General features: G+C 36.7%; 1 protein-coding gene across 3 annotated transcripts in view; it reads left to right on the top strand.

Annotated features, from left to right (window-relative positions):
- Positions 1 to 15,417, top strand: part of QTMAN (queuosine-tRNA mannosyltransferase) — a 268,381-nt gene that overhangs the window by 68,241 nt on the left and 184,723 nt on the right. For all 3 annotated transcript variants that reach the window (XR_015797231.1, XR_015797230.1, XM_025174913.2), the window contains exon 2: positions 5,676 to 5,886. Coding sequence is in view for 1 of the 3 variants with exons in the window: in XM_025174913.2 (XP_025030681.1) it covers positions 5,676 to 5,886 (211 nt within the window). In the remaining 2 variants the exon portion in view is untranslated. The remainder of the gene's footprint in view (positions 1 to 5,675; positions 5,887 to 15,417) is intronic.

Genomic DNA, 15,417 nt, shown 5'->3' with positions numbered 1-15,417 from the left:
TTCCTTTATGCTGGAAGGAAATTGAAGATTTACCTTTTAAATCAAAGCACACATTAAACTTAGCTTATGTGGGCTCATATTCAAATAGGTACTCTTTTAGTAACCTGATTCCACATAAGTGTCCCAAGAATAACATTATAACCTGAATTGCAGAGGTTCCAGTTTCCTCTTTCAGACTAGTGGCTATGTAGTAAGAGGGGAACACATCCTTAACAATACTTTGCATGTGAATTTTGGGTTAAAATAAAAAACTAATAAAGGGAAATTATTTAAGAACATGTATTTTTTAGAAAGCATGTCAAGCAATACACACTGTACAATAAGTCGGTTAAATAGAAAAAAATGTTACTTTGCTATCTCAAATGAGTGAGAAACAAGGTTGAAAGGGAAGGCACCCATGCAGAAGAGAAGGTGAGACAAATATTGAATTTATGTTGTCAGTTGAATAAAGTGATGGCTGCCCAGCTGGATAATCCGGTTCCTGCCTCATACTGTCGGAAAAAGAGGAGAACGTTAATACATTTTACTGTCAGTAAATAATGCCTTTTACAGGATGTATGTACGTATGTACTTTGCTATCTGACATTACTTTTCAGAGGAGTTCATAGGAACGTTTAATACAGCAGTACTACTGCTATCCTCAGTACTGTTTACAAATGGGCCACCTGTTCTTCAGATGCTGGTTGCATTGAATACCTGATGAATTTCAGTCCTGCTAAAGTTTGTCTGACTTGGATATTCTGTAATGACATAAGCACAGATAGAGAGTTCCTTGATCCAAGGCTAATTTCTACTCTAGATTAAGCTACAAGGGTGAAATTACTTCCTTCATCTTATGTTTTTATTTATTTAAAGGAAGAGTCCAAGGTATGAGAGCGAGAGCAGTACTGATGTAGAATAACTGTCCCCAACCTGGTGCCCTTCAAATGTGTTGGAATTAAAGTCCAAAGGAGTTTAAAGGAAGCCTGAATTGGGGGACAGAGATTGATTATGTTAATGACTTACAGTGAATGTGTTTTGCTTCTTTTCTACAAACCCATAGGGTCTGCCACCCCTAAGATAGCTAGAGGATTAGAATAGAATAATCGAATAGACAATTCTGTATTGTCATTCCACTATACACTATACAACAAGTGCATAATAAAATGAAATTCCATTGCAGTTGGCTCACAGTTACAATCAGTCACTAAAAGTACAATCAAGATAACCATAATTACTATAAAAATATACTGTACATTCTATACACATTGACATTTATTTATTAAGCTTACTCATTAGGTATAATGAAGCTGCAATATAATTGAGTTAGACCCTTGGTTTATATTGTCCAGCATTGTCCACGCTAGTATTCTTTCAGACATGAGATCCTTTAGTTCAAAACATTTGAGATACTGATTCTTTATATTTTGCCATGTATTTTTGTGGTGAGATCCTGCTGCTGCAACTCCTCTTGTCAAGTTGCGTCCTACTAATTGAAGACAATGGTATCACCAATGGCAACCAACCTGATGTCCTTCAGATGTTTTAGGTTTCCACTCATCTCCAGTCAACATATCCAGTAGCAAGGGATTGTGGAATAGTAGTCTAAACTACTATGGCAAAATTTCTTAGGGGTTCAAACAAGGGCTTTTCTCAGTCTATACTGGAGATGGCCAAAATTTGAACACATATTTTTCTACTACTACTTTATGGCTTTTTCCTGCTGCTCTCCCTATTCATGGGTATATTTAGGAAACCTGTTTTGTTATTTTATTCAAACCCGAGACATTCAAAATCTAAGTAATGAGATCATGAAATCAAACATATTTGCTTGCTCAGTCACATATATACTGAAGTTTAACCATTTACTTTTGTATGTGTGAAATATCATGAATTAACTTTGTGTATTGTGAGCACCAGAAACTGTTTAGAAACACTATGAAAGTGCGTGTTAGCAGCAATTTGCATGTAGTGTAACTATAAAGAGAATTTTATCACTTCCTCAAAAAATGAGGTTCCCTTCTCCCTTTTAATCCAACTACTCAAAGTGCATATTATGTTCATCTTTATGTATAAAACCATCGTGGTTATACTTTTATAAATAGTATTTCATAGAATTTTTTAAAGAGGCAGTTGACGCATTTATTTTTATTAAGTTTTCCAGAATATAAGCATTGTTAAATGCAATTATTTTAGTAGTTATTATATGACTTGTTCTCTCTCTCCTCCCTATCACATTTTAATTTTGTTTTTTAATAATAGCTTTTTGTTTAAAATATACTGGTTAAAGAAGGGGCTGGAGGAATAAAAGTAGACAAATATGATCATACTTTGTAATAATACCATAAGTTCCCATTCTGATACGTTCATAGGTACAGAACTTTGCTTCTGCCCCTCCCCTGTCCTTCTCAGTATGGCAATATTTGTTTAGATCAACAAAGGTTGTAATTTGACCCAAATGTTATGTGTTTAAACTTTCTTTAGTCAGGGACTTAAGATATTGAGCTGAGCAACTTGTAGATTTCATGGTAGAATAAGTTTTTAATGTGAAGGCTTTTAACCATTGCAGAAACTATATACTCTGTTCCCTATAACTAAAAACCTCTGTACTGATTATATATGTTAATACTCTGGGTTTGGGGTGATTGCTAAAATATTTTATCTGAAGAAGTTTGAAATTTGATATGTGCCTTTCATTGCCCTTTCTGTCACCACAGCCTATTGATTTGAAAAAAAAAAACTTGGTTGACATTTGTGAAACAACCCTTAATAAAGTACAAAATAATATGTAATAATAAAGTATGAAAGAACAAGGGCATCTTCTTTAATAAGCTCCTGGCAAACCGAATGAGGGTGTTTTGTTTGTTCGCTGGTTTTTTGTTCTTAACTCTTAAAATGTAAGAGTTATTTTCCAGCTTCTTATTAGTTTCGTAGTTCTTGCAAGTTGGAGATGATCAAATGACTTGCTAATTAATATTAGCTGCCATTTATATATTTCAGCAAAATGTAGAAATTTGGAATCACATAGATAGAATTTAATCTTTTATAAAGCTTCAAGCTTTTTTTTAATTAAATGATCAAATTTGTTCCAGAAAATTTAAATGAGGAATTCTGGTTGCTACCAGTGAAAAGATTATATGTACAATTACTTAAAACCAGAATCAGCTATTTTGCTGTGGGGTTATTTGGGGGGAAAGGGGCACTTTTGTTTTTGCATCTGGGAATTTTAGTTCTATTTAGTTTTATCTCTACAATATTGAAGACTTGATTTTGCCTGAAATATTGGCCAGTAGTAGGTCTTTACAAACACTTCCTGTCTTCTCAATAATATGGGGTAGGAGAGATGGTAATGCTGGCTGAAGGTTTCCTAATCAGAAGTAGGTGTCATTTTTGAGGAACTGGACTTAAAAGAGAACTGCTTTCACCGATCCAAATACTGTTCCTTGTTTGTCGTTTGCTGAGGAGCTCGCCTCTGTTTGGGCATCAGAGTTCTTAGCAACGTGTATCCTGAGGGGGAAAAACAACTGATGTAATGTAGACCAGTGAATTTTTCAAGCTACATGGTGATGCACTCCTGAGAATGGAATCAAGCCATTTAGTATATCATGGAGAATTACTGGTTCCAAAGAGACACCCTTGAGAGAAGAAGTACTGTAATGAGAAAGTGGCGGTGTTGTTCTAGTATTTGTTGTTTCCTTTGAAATGGCTAACATACCTGAAATGATTTATACCTAATTGAGCTTTGCATTCCATCTGATAGGGTAAATGTTCTCAAGCCATTTATCATCAGTGGCTTTTCCAGATCTCAAAGGACTACATGGTGTATATTTACCTTAACTTGGCTAGGTCAAAGGAAATAAAATAAGAAAGCAAGAATAATTTATGATATTGTGTGATTATAGCAAAAACTAGAAATCAAGTGGCTGACATGATTTTTACGTATTTTTTTAATCCTGCTGCCATTTATTGCTAATAAAATATGTATTACTTAAATGCTTAACTGTGTGGTTTTCAAAAATATAATAATAATCAGTGTAGAAAAATACAAGACTAATCTGGATTTATATTACTCCTGACAACTGATGCGGATTGGCAATAGGATTGGGAAATGGAATACTATCCACGTTTGTGATTAGCCGTGCCTAAGATTCTAAGAACTGGCATCTGGTCTTGAGTGCCCTAGGTGATCCTGAACTTGTACTTCTTAAATAATGGCTCTGTAGCAAACTCTAATTTGTAGCTGAGAGGGCATTCTAAAGATAGTTGGTCACAGAATGTGGCGATAGGACTGGTATGATCTCCTTCAAAAGGGGGAAAACTGGGAGGTCTTGCTTAAGCCTTTGCATGTCTTTACAGATTTTGTATCCTGACCTATGAATAGTTTGTGAATGTAGAACCCCTGTTGTACTTGGGCCCATACCATACCTTAGCTCAACACTTAGGGAAAGAGCCAGCTCTTTAAGGCTCATCTAAAAGAGAGCAGGGTTGGGCTGTTTGGATTTCTGGGGGCATGCTGTTCCAGAGGGCAGCTTCAGTGGCAGAAAAGGCACATTTCCTGGGTCCCATCAGATGCTATTGTTTAATAGGTGGATATGAAGGCATGCCAACTCTGTTACTAGATGTGTAGACACTATGGGTTGGTCTCACAAGTAACAAGGTCCTATGTCATTAAGGGCTTTATAGATGACAACTAGCACCTTGAATTGCACCTTGAAACCTACTGATAACCATTTCAGTTTATATAGCAGAAGTGCTACATGGACACATCACAGTATGCCCATAACTGCTCATGCAGCTGCATTCTGGACCACTTGAAGTTTTTTGAGTGATATTTAAGAGCAGCCCCATGTAGAGCATATTGCCGTGATCCATAAAGCAGTGGCTTTATGTTGTCCTCTTTCCTCCTCCTCTTCTTTCTTGTTATTTTGGAATGTTATATTTAGTTGGTTAATATCTGTTTCTAGCTTAGTTTTCCAGTTTCCTTTGGCTAGAAGTGTGAACAGCTTTCTTAATGTATAAGGTTGTTCACTTCCAGCCATATATAGTAGTGCAGTAATGAACTGCTGAGGGAAAAACACTTTTGGTTGTCTCTGACTTTATGTGCAGATGATCTAGGGATAGATGGATAATACAGACCCTTGTTTTCTTGTGCTGCTTTGTCATGTTTCCTTTAAAGCAGTTTCTTTTATTGGACTGAATATTAAAATTTTTGATGCATTGTACTTTAAACATTTATTAGTTTTATGTGATGTCTTTCAGAGAGCAAAATATGTTTAGAACCAAATGAACTGTATTTTCTATGTGGATACCACCCTCTCTCTCTTTCTCTGTGGATACATACACACTTACGTATATATAAACGGGAAACATTGAGACAAAGTTAAAACCTAGGCATTTTCAAGCACATTGCATATATGACCAAATTATTAACTGTACCCTAAATTTTAATGAAATATGACTTTGATTAATAGATACTCTCCTTTTGCCTTGCTTGCAGTTTTAATTAGTCTTTTTAAAATTAAACTTATTAATGAAACCAAAAGATTGAATCCCTTTAAACTGTGCTCACTGTCTGAGTTCTTGTCGTGTAGTTCTGCTTTTATCATGATCCTGTATGACATCTTTAAAAATGAACTAATTATCAACTAAGCTTTTTTTATTAATATTGATTTGAATTTATGTATTTTATTTTTAAGAATCTCCAACAACTTGCAAAACGTATTACAGGATGAGCATTCTGCTAATTGAAGCTTTTTATGGAGGTTCACATATGCAGCTCATGGATCTTCTCCAAGAAGAAATAGGAGACTGTGTCCTCTTTACTCTTCCAGCAAAGAAATGGCACTGGAGGGCAAGGACTGCAGCACTCTACTTCATGCAAAATGTACCAGCCAGTGCGGATTACAGGTAAAGAGAGCTACGAACACCTTCATAACGCTAAACATTGAGTTTCAGATTTAGTCATACACAATTCAGTAGTTTCTGAGGTCTCTCAGAGACAGCATCCTGGTTGAAAGATAGACATGCCCAGTAGTTCTGAGAATGTTTCCAGTTTCAGTCTTAAGATACCTGAATGGAGAACATTCACAGCAAGGTTGGGCAACAGAGTCTTTTGAGCAGAGGTGACTGATGGCTGTGTTCTTATAGGGCCCGATCTGTTCTGTACACAATGGTTCATCTATCTGGAGAACACATTGCTATGGAAGTTGGAGCCTTCAAAAATGATCAGGCTTCATAACAGATTTGTTATTTCTAAGCCACAGAATTTCATTCAGTTTTCAACATCTAGCTTGGCTACAAAGAAGTCACTTTTATATTTCACATAACAAGCAGGATAAGGTCAGACAATATATGCAGAGAACAAAAAGGGAGGATTTCCATATGCCAGTAAAACATGTTTTATTGTTGGCCCAATGCATTTTGAAGTTACTCCTTTATCAAGGGCACACTGTCTGTACTGGTCAATTATAATTAAGCAAAATGCCTTTCTAGAAACAGAAAGATTTTGCCATCCTGCAGAAGGCTGTAAAAAAGAGATAGGAAGGAAATTCTAGAGCTAGGTCCATCCATCCAAAAGGTGTCTCCCATGACCCAGCTAAGTATATTTCTGTTGGTGTTGGGATACACAGATTGGCCTCTAAAGATGATCTTAATAGATTGGTTGGCTCATTTTCTAGCAGCAAAGACTTAAAGACTTCCAGCAAAAGAGCCCAGAAAGCAAAAGGAAATGAGCAGTGTATGATGGAGTTCCTTCTAACCAATCCAGATCGCAGTATATGCCAAGTCTGTTTGGAACATAACATTGGGCCTAAAGCCAGATTAGAATAGATCTAAACTATCCATATCTCCAGGAAAACCTGCATTTGAATTTTATGTTTAGACATCTTACCCCAATGAAATGTTAATACTATGTGACTCAAAACTGTTAAGTGTTAGTGATCTACGGGATTAAGATAAACAACTTATGAGCCTGTTGCTTCAATAGGGAAGATAACTTCTATTAGGCAGAATTAGACAGTGATTTCAGGTAGCAGATAATGGGGTGGGAATGGGAATAGTAGCAAGATGTTGGGAGGACAGAACTATATCTGCCATGCAGCTTGCTTGGATCTTCCTAAAGTAATGTATTGCCCTTGTGGTGGTGGAAGAAGCTGTCTCGGTACCAGTGTCGAAATAAGATTCAGCTGTTAAGTGTGATCAACCGCTCTACATGGAATGTGATGGAGAAACTATTTTGTCCTTCCTCTCAAGCAGCAAAATTCCATTGGCTGGTCCTGTGGATAATTCTCTCTCCTTTTCATGTTCACTGCTTGGAAGATTTGAGACCAGGGAAATAGACTCATTTTATTCCAGAGCTTTGGCCTTTGCTCGTGGTGAGTTCAATTTAGCTTGAAGAGTTACAATTTTTAACTCTTCCTTTAAATAATCAGGCCTACCTATGCATGTCCAAAGCATGATTCCCTAACTAAAGGAGCCCCATATGTTTCAACTGATGGACTTTTTATATTATGTTTTATGTCTCCATCTTCCATTACTAAATGTTTTGAATTTTTATTTGTATCTTATGTCAGATCTCTAACTGCCCAATAAATCTGGCTGAGAAGAATAAGAGTCTAGCTCACAATGAGCCCTTTTACTATTTATGAATTATGTGGACATCTGTGTATGTACTGATTTTTGAAATTTATTTATCAGAGCATATATTACATACTCAGACAAAAAAAAAAAACACCTCCCAGAGCTGTTTCCTATCTTTATACTTGCAGCATGGAAAGACACAACACACAAAGAATAATAGATTGGGAAGGAGAAGAAAAACTCAGATGCTAAGTTCTTGAAAGTTGTAATTTATTCCTTTTATATCCCTTCCCTTCTATGAAACACAACCCAATAGGTGGGGTTATTTTGTTTTATTTCTCTACAACTCTAGGAAACAACCTGCTCTTCAATAGGACCACCAGTGAGCTAGGTCTCCTCAGTTCATAGCCACTATTGTCCTTCTAAGGCAATGCTGTCTTTTATCCCTCTTACAGGTTGCATGCAACGATAACAATAACTTTTATTGATTAGTTGTCTGACCATATGAAAAACCTATGAAATACAAAGAAAACAGTAGGATGTATTCACAATAAATTGTCACCCAGTCTCTTACAGGTAGCATGCAAAGGAAGAAAGCAAAACAGAGAACCATTTTTCATTTATTTGTAACACAGTTACTGAGCAAGCTAATAACTAACCACAATTTTCAACCCTGCATTTGATTAGCTTTCTTAAGCAAAAATTTGAAACTGATATTTTCCTCTTTTATTTTTCTGATACTTGTATTTGTTTGCCCTCCGAATAACTCTCATAATTCTGTGATGAGAAAGGATCAATAGATAATGGTTGTCCATGTTTGAGATTAATTATTTTAAGATCTAGGCTTCCCACATGTTGCTTTTAATTCTAAGAGTTGAAAGAGTTTTAGACTAGATCACACTTTGCCATGTGTGAAGTAGAATAAGACTCTTTATACCATTTAAAATGCAAAGTGTTTTTTCTGTGCCTATTCCTTGAGTATTCTTTACTTCTTCTGATGTCATATAAGCTGCCAGACTAGAATATGAATAAGAATATGAATATGAATGCGATGAATGTAAAATATGTGTGTGTGTGTGTTTGTGTGTAAATAAATAAAAGGAGGTGATTAAATGAGAATTTTGCTTTGCTTGACTTTGAAACTATCCTGTTTATAGGAGTATGTATGACAAAGTATTATGTATTTTTTTCTACATCATAACCACATCCTCCAACGCATTGCAGCGTTATCTCAGTTCCTTCAAGTTCAGCAGCCCAAGCTGTCCGGAGCTAGTTGTATTAAGCTAATCATACATAACTCATGGGTATACACCTCATTAGTTTAATGTACAGTTACATTGACCTAAGATAACTTAATCCCAATTTGTTAAATAACCTGCATTTTAAAAGAAAGTTCTAGAACCTTATAAACTTATTTGAAGTTACCAAACTTGCAATCTGCCATGTAGTTCTGTGCAATATAGCATTCAGATATACAGACAAATAAAAAAATTAAAATCTGCATTTAACCAGTTCAACATTATGAAGAAGTGATGACACTGCTTTTTCTTTTGATATTGATAATAGACAAGGTAACATAGTTTTATGTAGGTGGTATCTTCATAAGAATGTCTGCAGTGAAGACTTTGAAGGTCCCATTAATTTCCTTGGAAGAACTAAGCATCTGTTTTACATTTGCTTACTGGAATCCGTAGACCTTCCCTGAGCTAATCTTTGCTTGATCACATGTGATGGTGGTGGTGTGATAATTAGCAATAATAAATACTTGGGCTGTGCCTGCTTTTTAGTTCTGTGCCTTTAACTGCCTTTGTGGTGAACTGTTTTTATTCATGATTGATTCTGGATGTATGTAATGGTGAGCTTCCTAAAGTCTTTAATTGGAGTGGCATACAAACTTCAATAGCTAAGCAAATAAATAAAAATACAGCAGTTTGAGTTCAGTTCCAGAAAGGTTTGGAACTGAACATGCATAAGTACAAATGTATCACTTGTTTCCAGCAGTTTAAATCAGCACTGCACAGCCCTAATAAATGGTACGCCAGTCAAAGAATGTGATAGCACATGAATAAAAAGAGAATTATGTTCAGTGTGGCTCCACGTCCCAAACTGTAATCCTGTCTTTACCTGTAACATGTCAGTGTATTTCCCCACTGAATAACAGGGATGCATTTATTCAGCCACTGATACAGTATCAGCCAGTGACATGAAGCAGGGCAGAGAAACATAGGTACCTGTGTACACAGGTACCTAAATGTACCTAAACATCTTGGAGAGTGGAGGGAAAAATCTAGCAACAGGCTCCTAGGTAGAGAAACCAGATTATATTGGAAGTGAAGTGTGGATTTGTCTTAGTTTAAAGAAATTGAATACAATTTTTTTTTCTTGCATGCTCTAGCATCCTGGCTTCTATACTATATGTCGTGTTCTTAATACACTGCCATCATTTGAAAGTGGAGTTACATTCCCAATTTCATGTTGGACCAGTTTTACATATTTCTGGTTTTTGATATAAAATAGCTTTGCCCTTTTCTTCTATTTTTGACTAAGTAGGAAAATCCTCAGCTTGAAGACAATTAGATTCCCATCATCTTCCCTTCAACATATGCAGATGGAACATATTCCTAAATAATCAGGAAAACAAGCCTGTCTTAGTATTGTCAGAAAGTCTTGTTCAAACCTCAAAAGAAGAATGGTTTAAAGGAAGATGAAAATAGACTGGGGTCTAAGCAGAGAGATGCCTTACTAAAATACACATTGAGTATCCCATCTGCTGTTCTTCAAATTTAGATCTTCCCTCAAACTTAGCACAAACCTTGCTATTTGCTGAGCAAAAGAGAATACGTTTGTTCCCCATATTTTTGTATCTCCTGATTTATAATCATTCATTATTATGTCATAGCGCAGTATGAAGGATTGTCTACAAATGTTCAGGGGTGAAAGTATTACATAGCATATGCTATGATGCTTCTACACAATATTTCATAATCCAACATTTTTTTTCTGAAACCCTTGGCAACCCAAGCAGCAAGTTTCATATAAATGTAGGCAGTGAATGATATCAGTAGATAATGTGTAGTCAGTTATGTCCTGGTGTTGGAGGTAAGTGAACAATCTTGGAAACATAGATTAAATTGTCTGAATTTTCAGGAAGATTAATATGGATGTCAAGTTAAAGGGGAAGCTGACAGGAGGTTGCAAATGGTGACCATGTGATGTTACACTTAATGACAGCACGGGATTCGCTTAGTGATGGGAACCAGAAGTGGTGGGACTGCTGTTGCTAAGCGGCACAGTCATATGATGTCATGCTTTATGAACATGTCACTTAGCAATTTAAATTTCAGTCCCAATTACCATTGTTAACTGAGGACTATCTGTAGGTGCTTCTTAGCAATAAGATCCAATCATCAAAAGCTCTCCTGAAATTTTTTTTGTTTTCACTGCCTTCCTAAATATCAGGAGGGAAGGTACCACTTGAATCTCTAGATGTAGGCTGTCCCAGAGGATAGGAGCCACCACAGAGATGCATTAATTCCTGGCCCAATCTTCTGAATATCTTGTGTGAGGTAATGTTTAGCATCCCTAACTGTGTAAACTGGAAGAGTAAGTTCTTTTTGAAGAAGTCTTGCGGATATCTGGGCACCAAGCCATAAATGGCTTTATATGTCAAAAACAGCACTTTGAATTGTATCCAGAAACCTATTGGTAGCTAATGTGCAGCTCGGAGGCAAGAAGAGGACTGCTGATAGTCCCATGTGAAGTGTATTGCAGCAATCTAAATAGGAGATAACTAGGGATTGAGAGCCTCTTTATCTAGGAAAGGCCGTAACTGGTGCATTGTCCATAGATAAGCAAAGACCCTTCTAGCCACAGACTCTCCCTATCTAACAGTAGCTATGGGCCTGGAAGTACACCAATGTTATTCCTTTAGAACAAAGAACAACTCAGTCATCTTATGATTCAATTTCTTTCATCCAGGCTCTGGCAGCCTCTAGGGACTGCTTCAAGGCTTCAGTGGCATTATATATACAGTGGGGCAAAAAAGTATTTAGTCAGCCACCAATTGTGCAAGTTCTCCCACTTAAAAAGATGAGAGAGGCCTGTAATTTTCATCATAGGTATACCTCAACTATGAGAGACAAAATGGGGGGAAAAATCCAGAAAATCACATTGTCTGATTTTTAAAGAATTTATTTGCAAATCATGGTGGAAAATAAGTATTTGGTCACCTACAAACAAGCAAGATGTCTGGCTCTCACAGACCTGTAACTACTTCTTTAAGAGGCTCCTCTGTCCTCCACTCGTTACCTGTAGTAATGGACCTGTTTGACCTTGTTATCAGTATAAAAGACACCTGTCCACAACCTCAAACAGTCACCTCCAAACTCCACTATGGCCAAGACCAAAGAGCTGTTGAAGGACACCAGAAACAAAATTGTAGACCTGCACCAGGCTGGGAAGACTGAATCTGCAATAGGCAAGCAGCTTGGTGTGAAGAAATCAACTGTGGGAGCAATAATTAGAAAATGGAAGACATATAAGACCACTGATAATCTCCCTTGATCTGGGGCTCCACGCAAGATCTCACTCCGTGGGGTCAAAATGATCACATGAATGGTGAGCAAAAATCCCAGAACCACACGGGGGGACCTAGTGAATGACCTGCAGAGAGCTGGGACCAAAGTAACAAAGGCTACCATCAGTAACACACTACGCCGCCAGGGACTCAAATCCTGCAGTGCCAGATGTGTCCCCCTGCTTAAGCCAGTACATGTCCGGGCCCGTCTGAAGTTTGCTAGAGAGCATTTGGATGATCCAGAAGAGGATTGGGAGAATGTCATATGGTCAGATGAAACCAAAGTAGAACGTTTTGGTCTCAACTCAACTCGTCGTGTTTGGAGGAGAGAGAATGCTGAGTTGCATCCAAAGAACACCATACCTACTGTGAAGCATGGAGGTGGAAACATCATGCTTTGGGGCTGTTTTTCTGCAAAGGGATCAGGATGACTGATCCGTGTAAAGGAAGGAAAGAATGAATGAATGGGGCCATGTATCGTGAGATTTTGAGTGAACACCTCCTTCCATCAGCAAGGGCATTGAAGATGAAACGTGGCTGGGTCTTTCAGCATGACAATGATCCCAAACACACTGCCCGGGCAACGAAGGAGTGGCTTCGTAAGAAGCATTTCAAGGTCCTGGAGTGGCCTAGCCAGTCTCCAGATCTCAACCTCATGGAAAACCTTTGGAGGGAGTTGAAAGTCCGTGTTGCCCAGCGACAGCCCCAAAACATCACTGCTCTAGAGGAGATCTGCATGGAGGAATGGGCCAAAATACCAGCAACAGTGTGTGAAAACCTTGTGAAGACTTACAGAAAACGTTTGACCTCTGTCATTGCCAACAAAGGATATATAACAAAGTATTGAGATGAACTTTTGATATTGACCAAATACTTATTTTCCACCATGATTTGCAAATAAATTCTTTAAAAATCAGACAATGTGATTTTCTGGATTTTTTTTCCCCATTTTGTTTCTCATAGTTGAGGTATACCTACGATGAAAATTACAGGCCTCTCTCATCTTTTTAAGTGGGAGAACCTGCAGAATTGGTGGCTGACTAAATACTTTTTTGCCCCACTGTATTAGGATATCATCAGCATACTGGTGATACCTCACCCCACATGGATGAATGCCTTATTACAGTGGATCTCTGCACATGTTAAAAAGTAAGGGAGAGTACCCCCTCCCAACTGGGCAACTGCTGAGCAGACCACTTTTTACCCATCACCACCCATTGAAACTACCCAGTCAGGAAGGAGTAGAACCATTAGAAAACAGTGCCCACTACCTCCAGAGCATTGTTCCTGTTCATCTTCAAGATGTTGAGTTTTCAGAAAGAAATTCCAATGCACAAAATTCCTAAAGTAAAATGCACAATTTTAGATGAGACTCAGTGAATGAATAACAACAAATGGGATACATCATAGAATATTTGTAAACCGAAGAATGAGTGCTAAAGGTTATTTTGATGTTGAAAAATAGAAATAGTAGTTTCTTTTAACATGTAGCCATGAATCTTGATTATTTGAAAATAAGCTGATCCCATGAATAATATAGTAATAAAACAAATACAAGACACTTTAAAAGGATAAGTACAGTAATTGAAAGTAATAAATGTAGAAATACTGAATAGCAATGCATGATTTCATTACATTTTATGGCTAACTGAGTAAATACCTATATATATTATATATATGGCATATGTAATGCATTTAATGAAAAACAAAACAATTCCCCAGATTCTTTAAAAATCTAAAACTAAAGGAACAAATCTTCTGAAGTCTGAAAAGTCTGAAAAGTAAAAGTCAGAAAGCTTTCATTTTCTTATTAGGGCAGGTTTCGGCAAAACATTCATATGTCAACAATGACTGTAAATATACAGGAGCTCTGAATTGTAGATAATAGATAATCTTGATTATCAGAATAAGAAGCCTAGAAATATTAATGTGCTAGTAGTATATACACTTTTTCAAATGGTTCTTAATATCATTTATGTTCAGAGACATGGTATGCCATGTAACAGAAGACTCTCATCAGCATGCAGTGATCTCTTTAAATTACTCAATTTAATATTGATGCTAATATGAGTAAGTGGACACAGTTCTTGGACCTAATAAAGAATACCATTAACTAATACTCTCCATCCAATATGAATTACGACAAGGAAGAAAACCAGAAGAAGCTTCCCCTGAATGATCCACACAATTTAAATGCAGTTGGAATAGATGCAAGAAATTGTGGCATTGTGATTTATTGTGTTATACTTGTAATACCCTTCTCCCCCCACCCCCAAAATAAGCTAGTAATCTAGCCAGATCCTTAGATCTGTATAATAGGCAGAATTCACATCTGTGCAGCACCTATAATTTAGAAATAAGAGGACCATGATTAAATAATCACACAAAATATAAAGTTTTTGACATTAGAATAATCCTTCCTATGTTATCAAGAGAACCTTTTTTTGATTATCTCTCCATTAGCTAAAGCAGGAAGAGGTGAAACAATAAGGGTGAAGATATCAACCAAATTTCTCTGCTTGATATCTGTATTTTCTCGCCAAGTGGCAAATGTATTCTTAAAATATTTTTGTACCTTGTTAGACATCTATGTGTGGTAAAATCCTCTTACCTCTCTAACACAAACACCTCAGAGTCCATCTTTGTGGTTGTACCACTTTTTCTTAACTTCGAATCTCATGTTGAATAGAGAAAACTCCAGCATATCACGGAAGTTTTTTGTGCTTCATAATATTCATGAAGTTTACACTGTCAATGTGTTTCACTTCCATTCATAGTTTTGCATTGTTTTGCACTTAACTCCAATTAGAATGGGTTATTCCTAACTTACAGTAATTGCCATAAAGTTTTTGAAGTTATACTTTGTTTTAAAAGAAGTCACATACACACTGTACAAATGGAAGAGCAAACCTTTAAGGGGAAATGTGTAGGGGAGGTTACACAGGGAAAAATGTAAAGGAATCTTGTCATATTTTAACTGAAAAGCTACCATCTGCCAACATTTTGTTGAACACAAAGCATATTAATTCAAAGTGAATGTTAAGTTTATATTGAAGTCTTCCTGAATAACTTTCAGGTTTCCTACTTAATATTTTCCCCCCTCATTTTTCTAATGAAGAATTATTGTGCAGAATTCCTGAACTGATAGTTCGACTTTAGAAATCTCTTTGGCTGAGACACCGAGTCACTGGCTTGTGTGACAATATTATTATGTGTCAGACAAATTGGCCAAGGTTGTCCTCATACGTAACCACGTTACTATCATATTCTTGAGACAAGAAAGG

This window comes from Python bivittatus, unplaced genomic scaffold (assembly GCF_059951505.1).
Source record: "Python bivittatus isolate LINGU-HERP-01145 unplaced genomic scaffold, Pbiv_v1 ctg000480_np1212, whole genome shotgun sequence".
Taxonomy (NCBI): domain Eukaryota; kingdom Metazoa; phylum Chordata; class Lepidosauria; order Squamata; family Pythonidae; genus Python; species Python bivittatus.
This window is presented reverse-complemented; position numbering and strand designations above follow the sequence as displayed.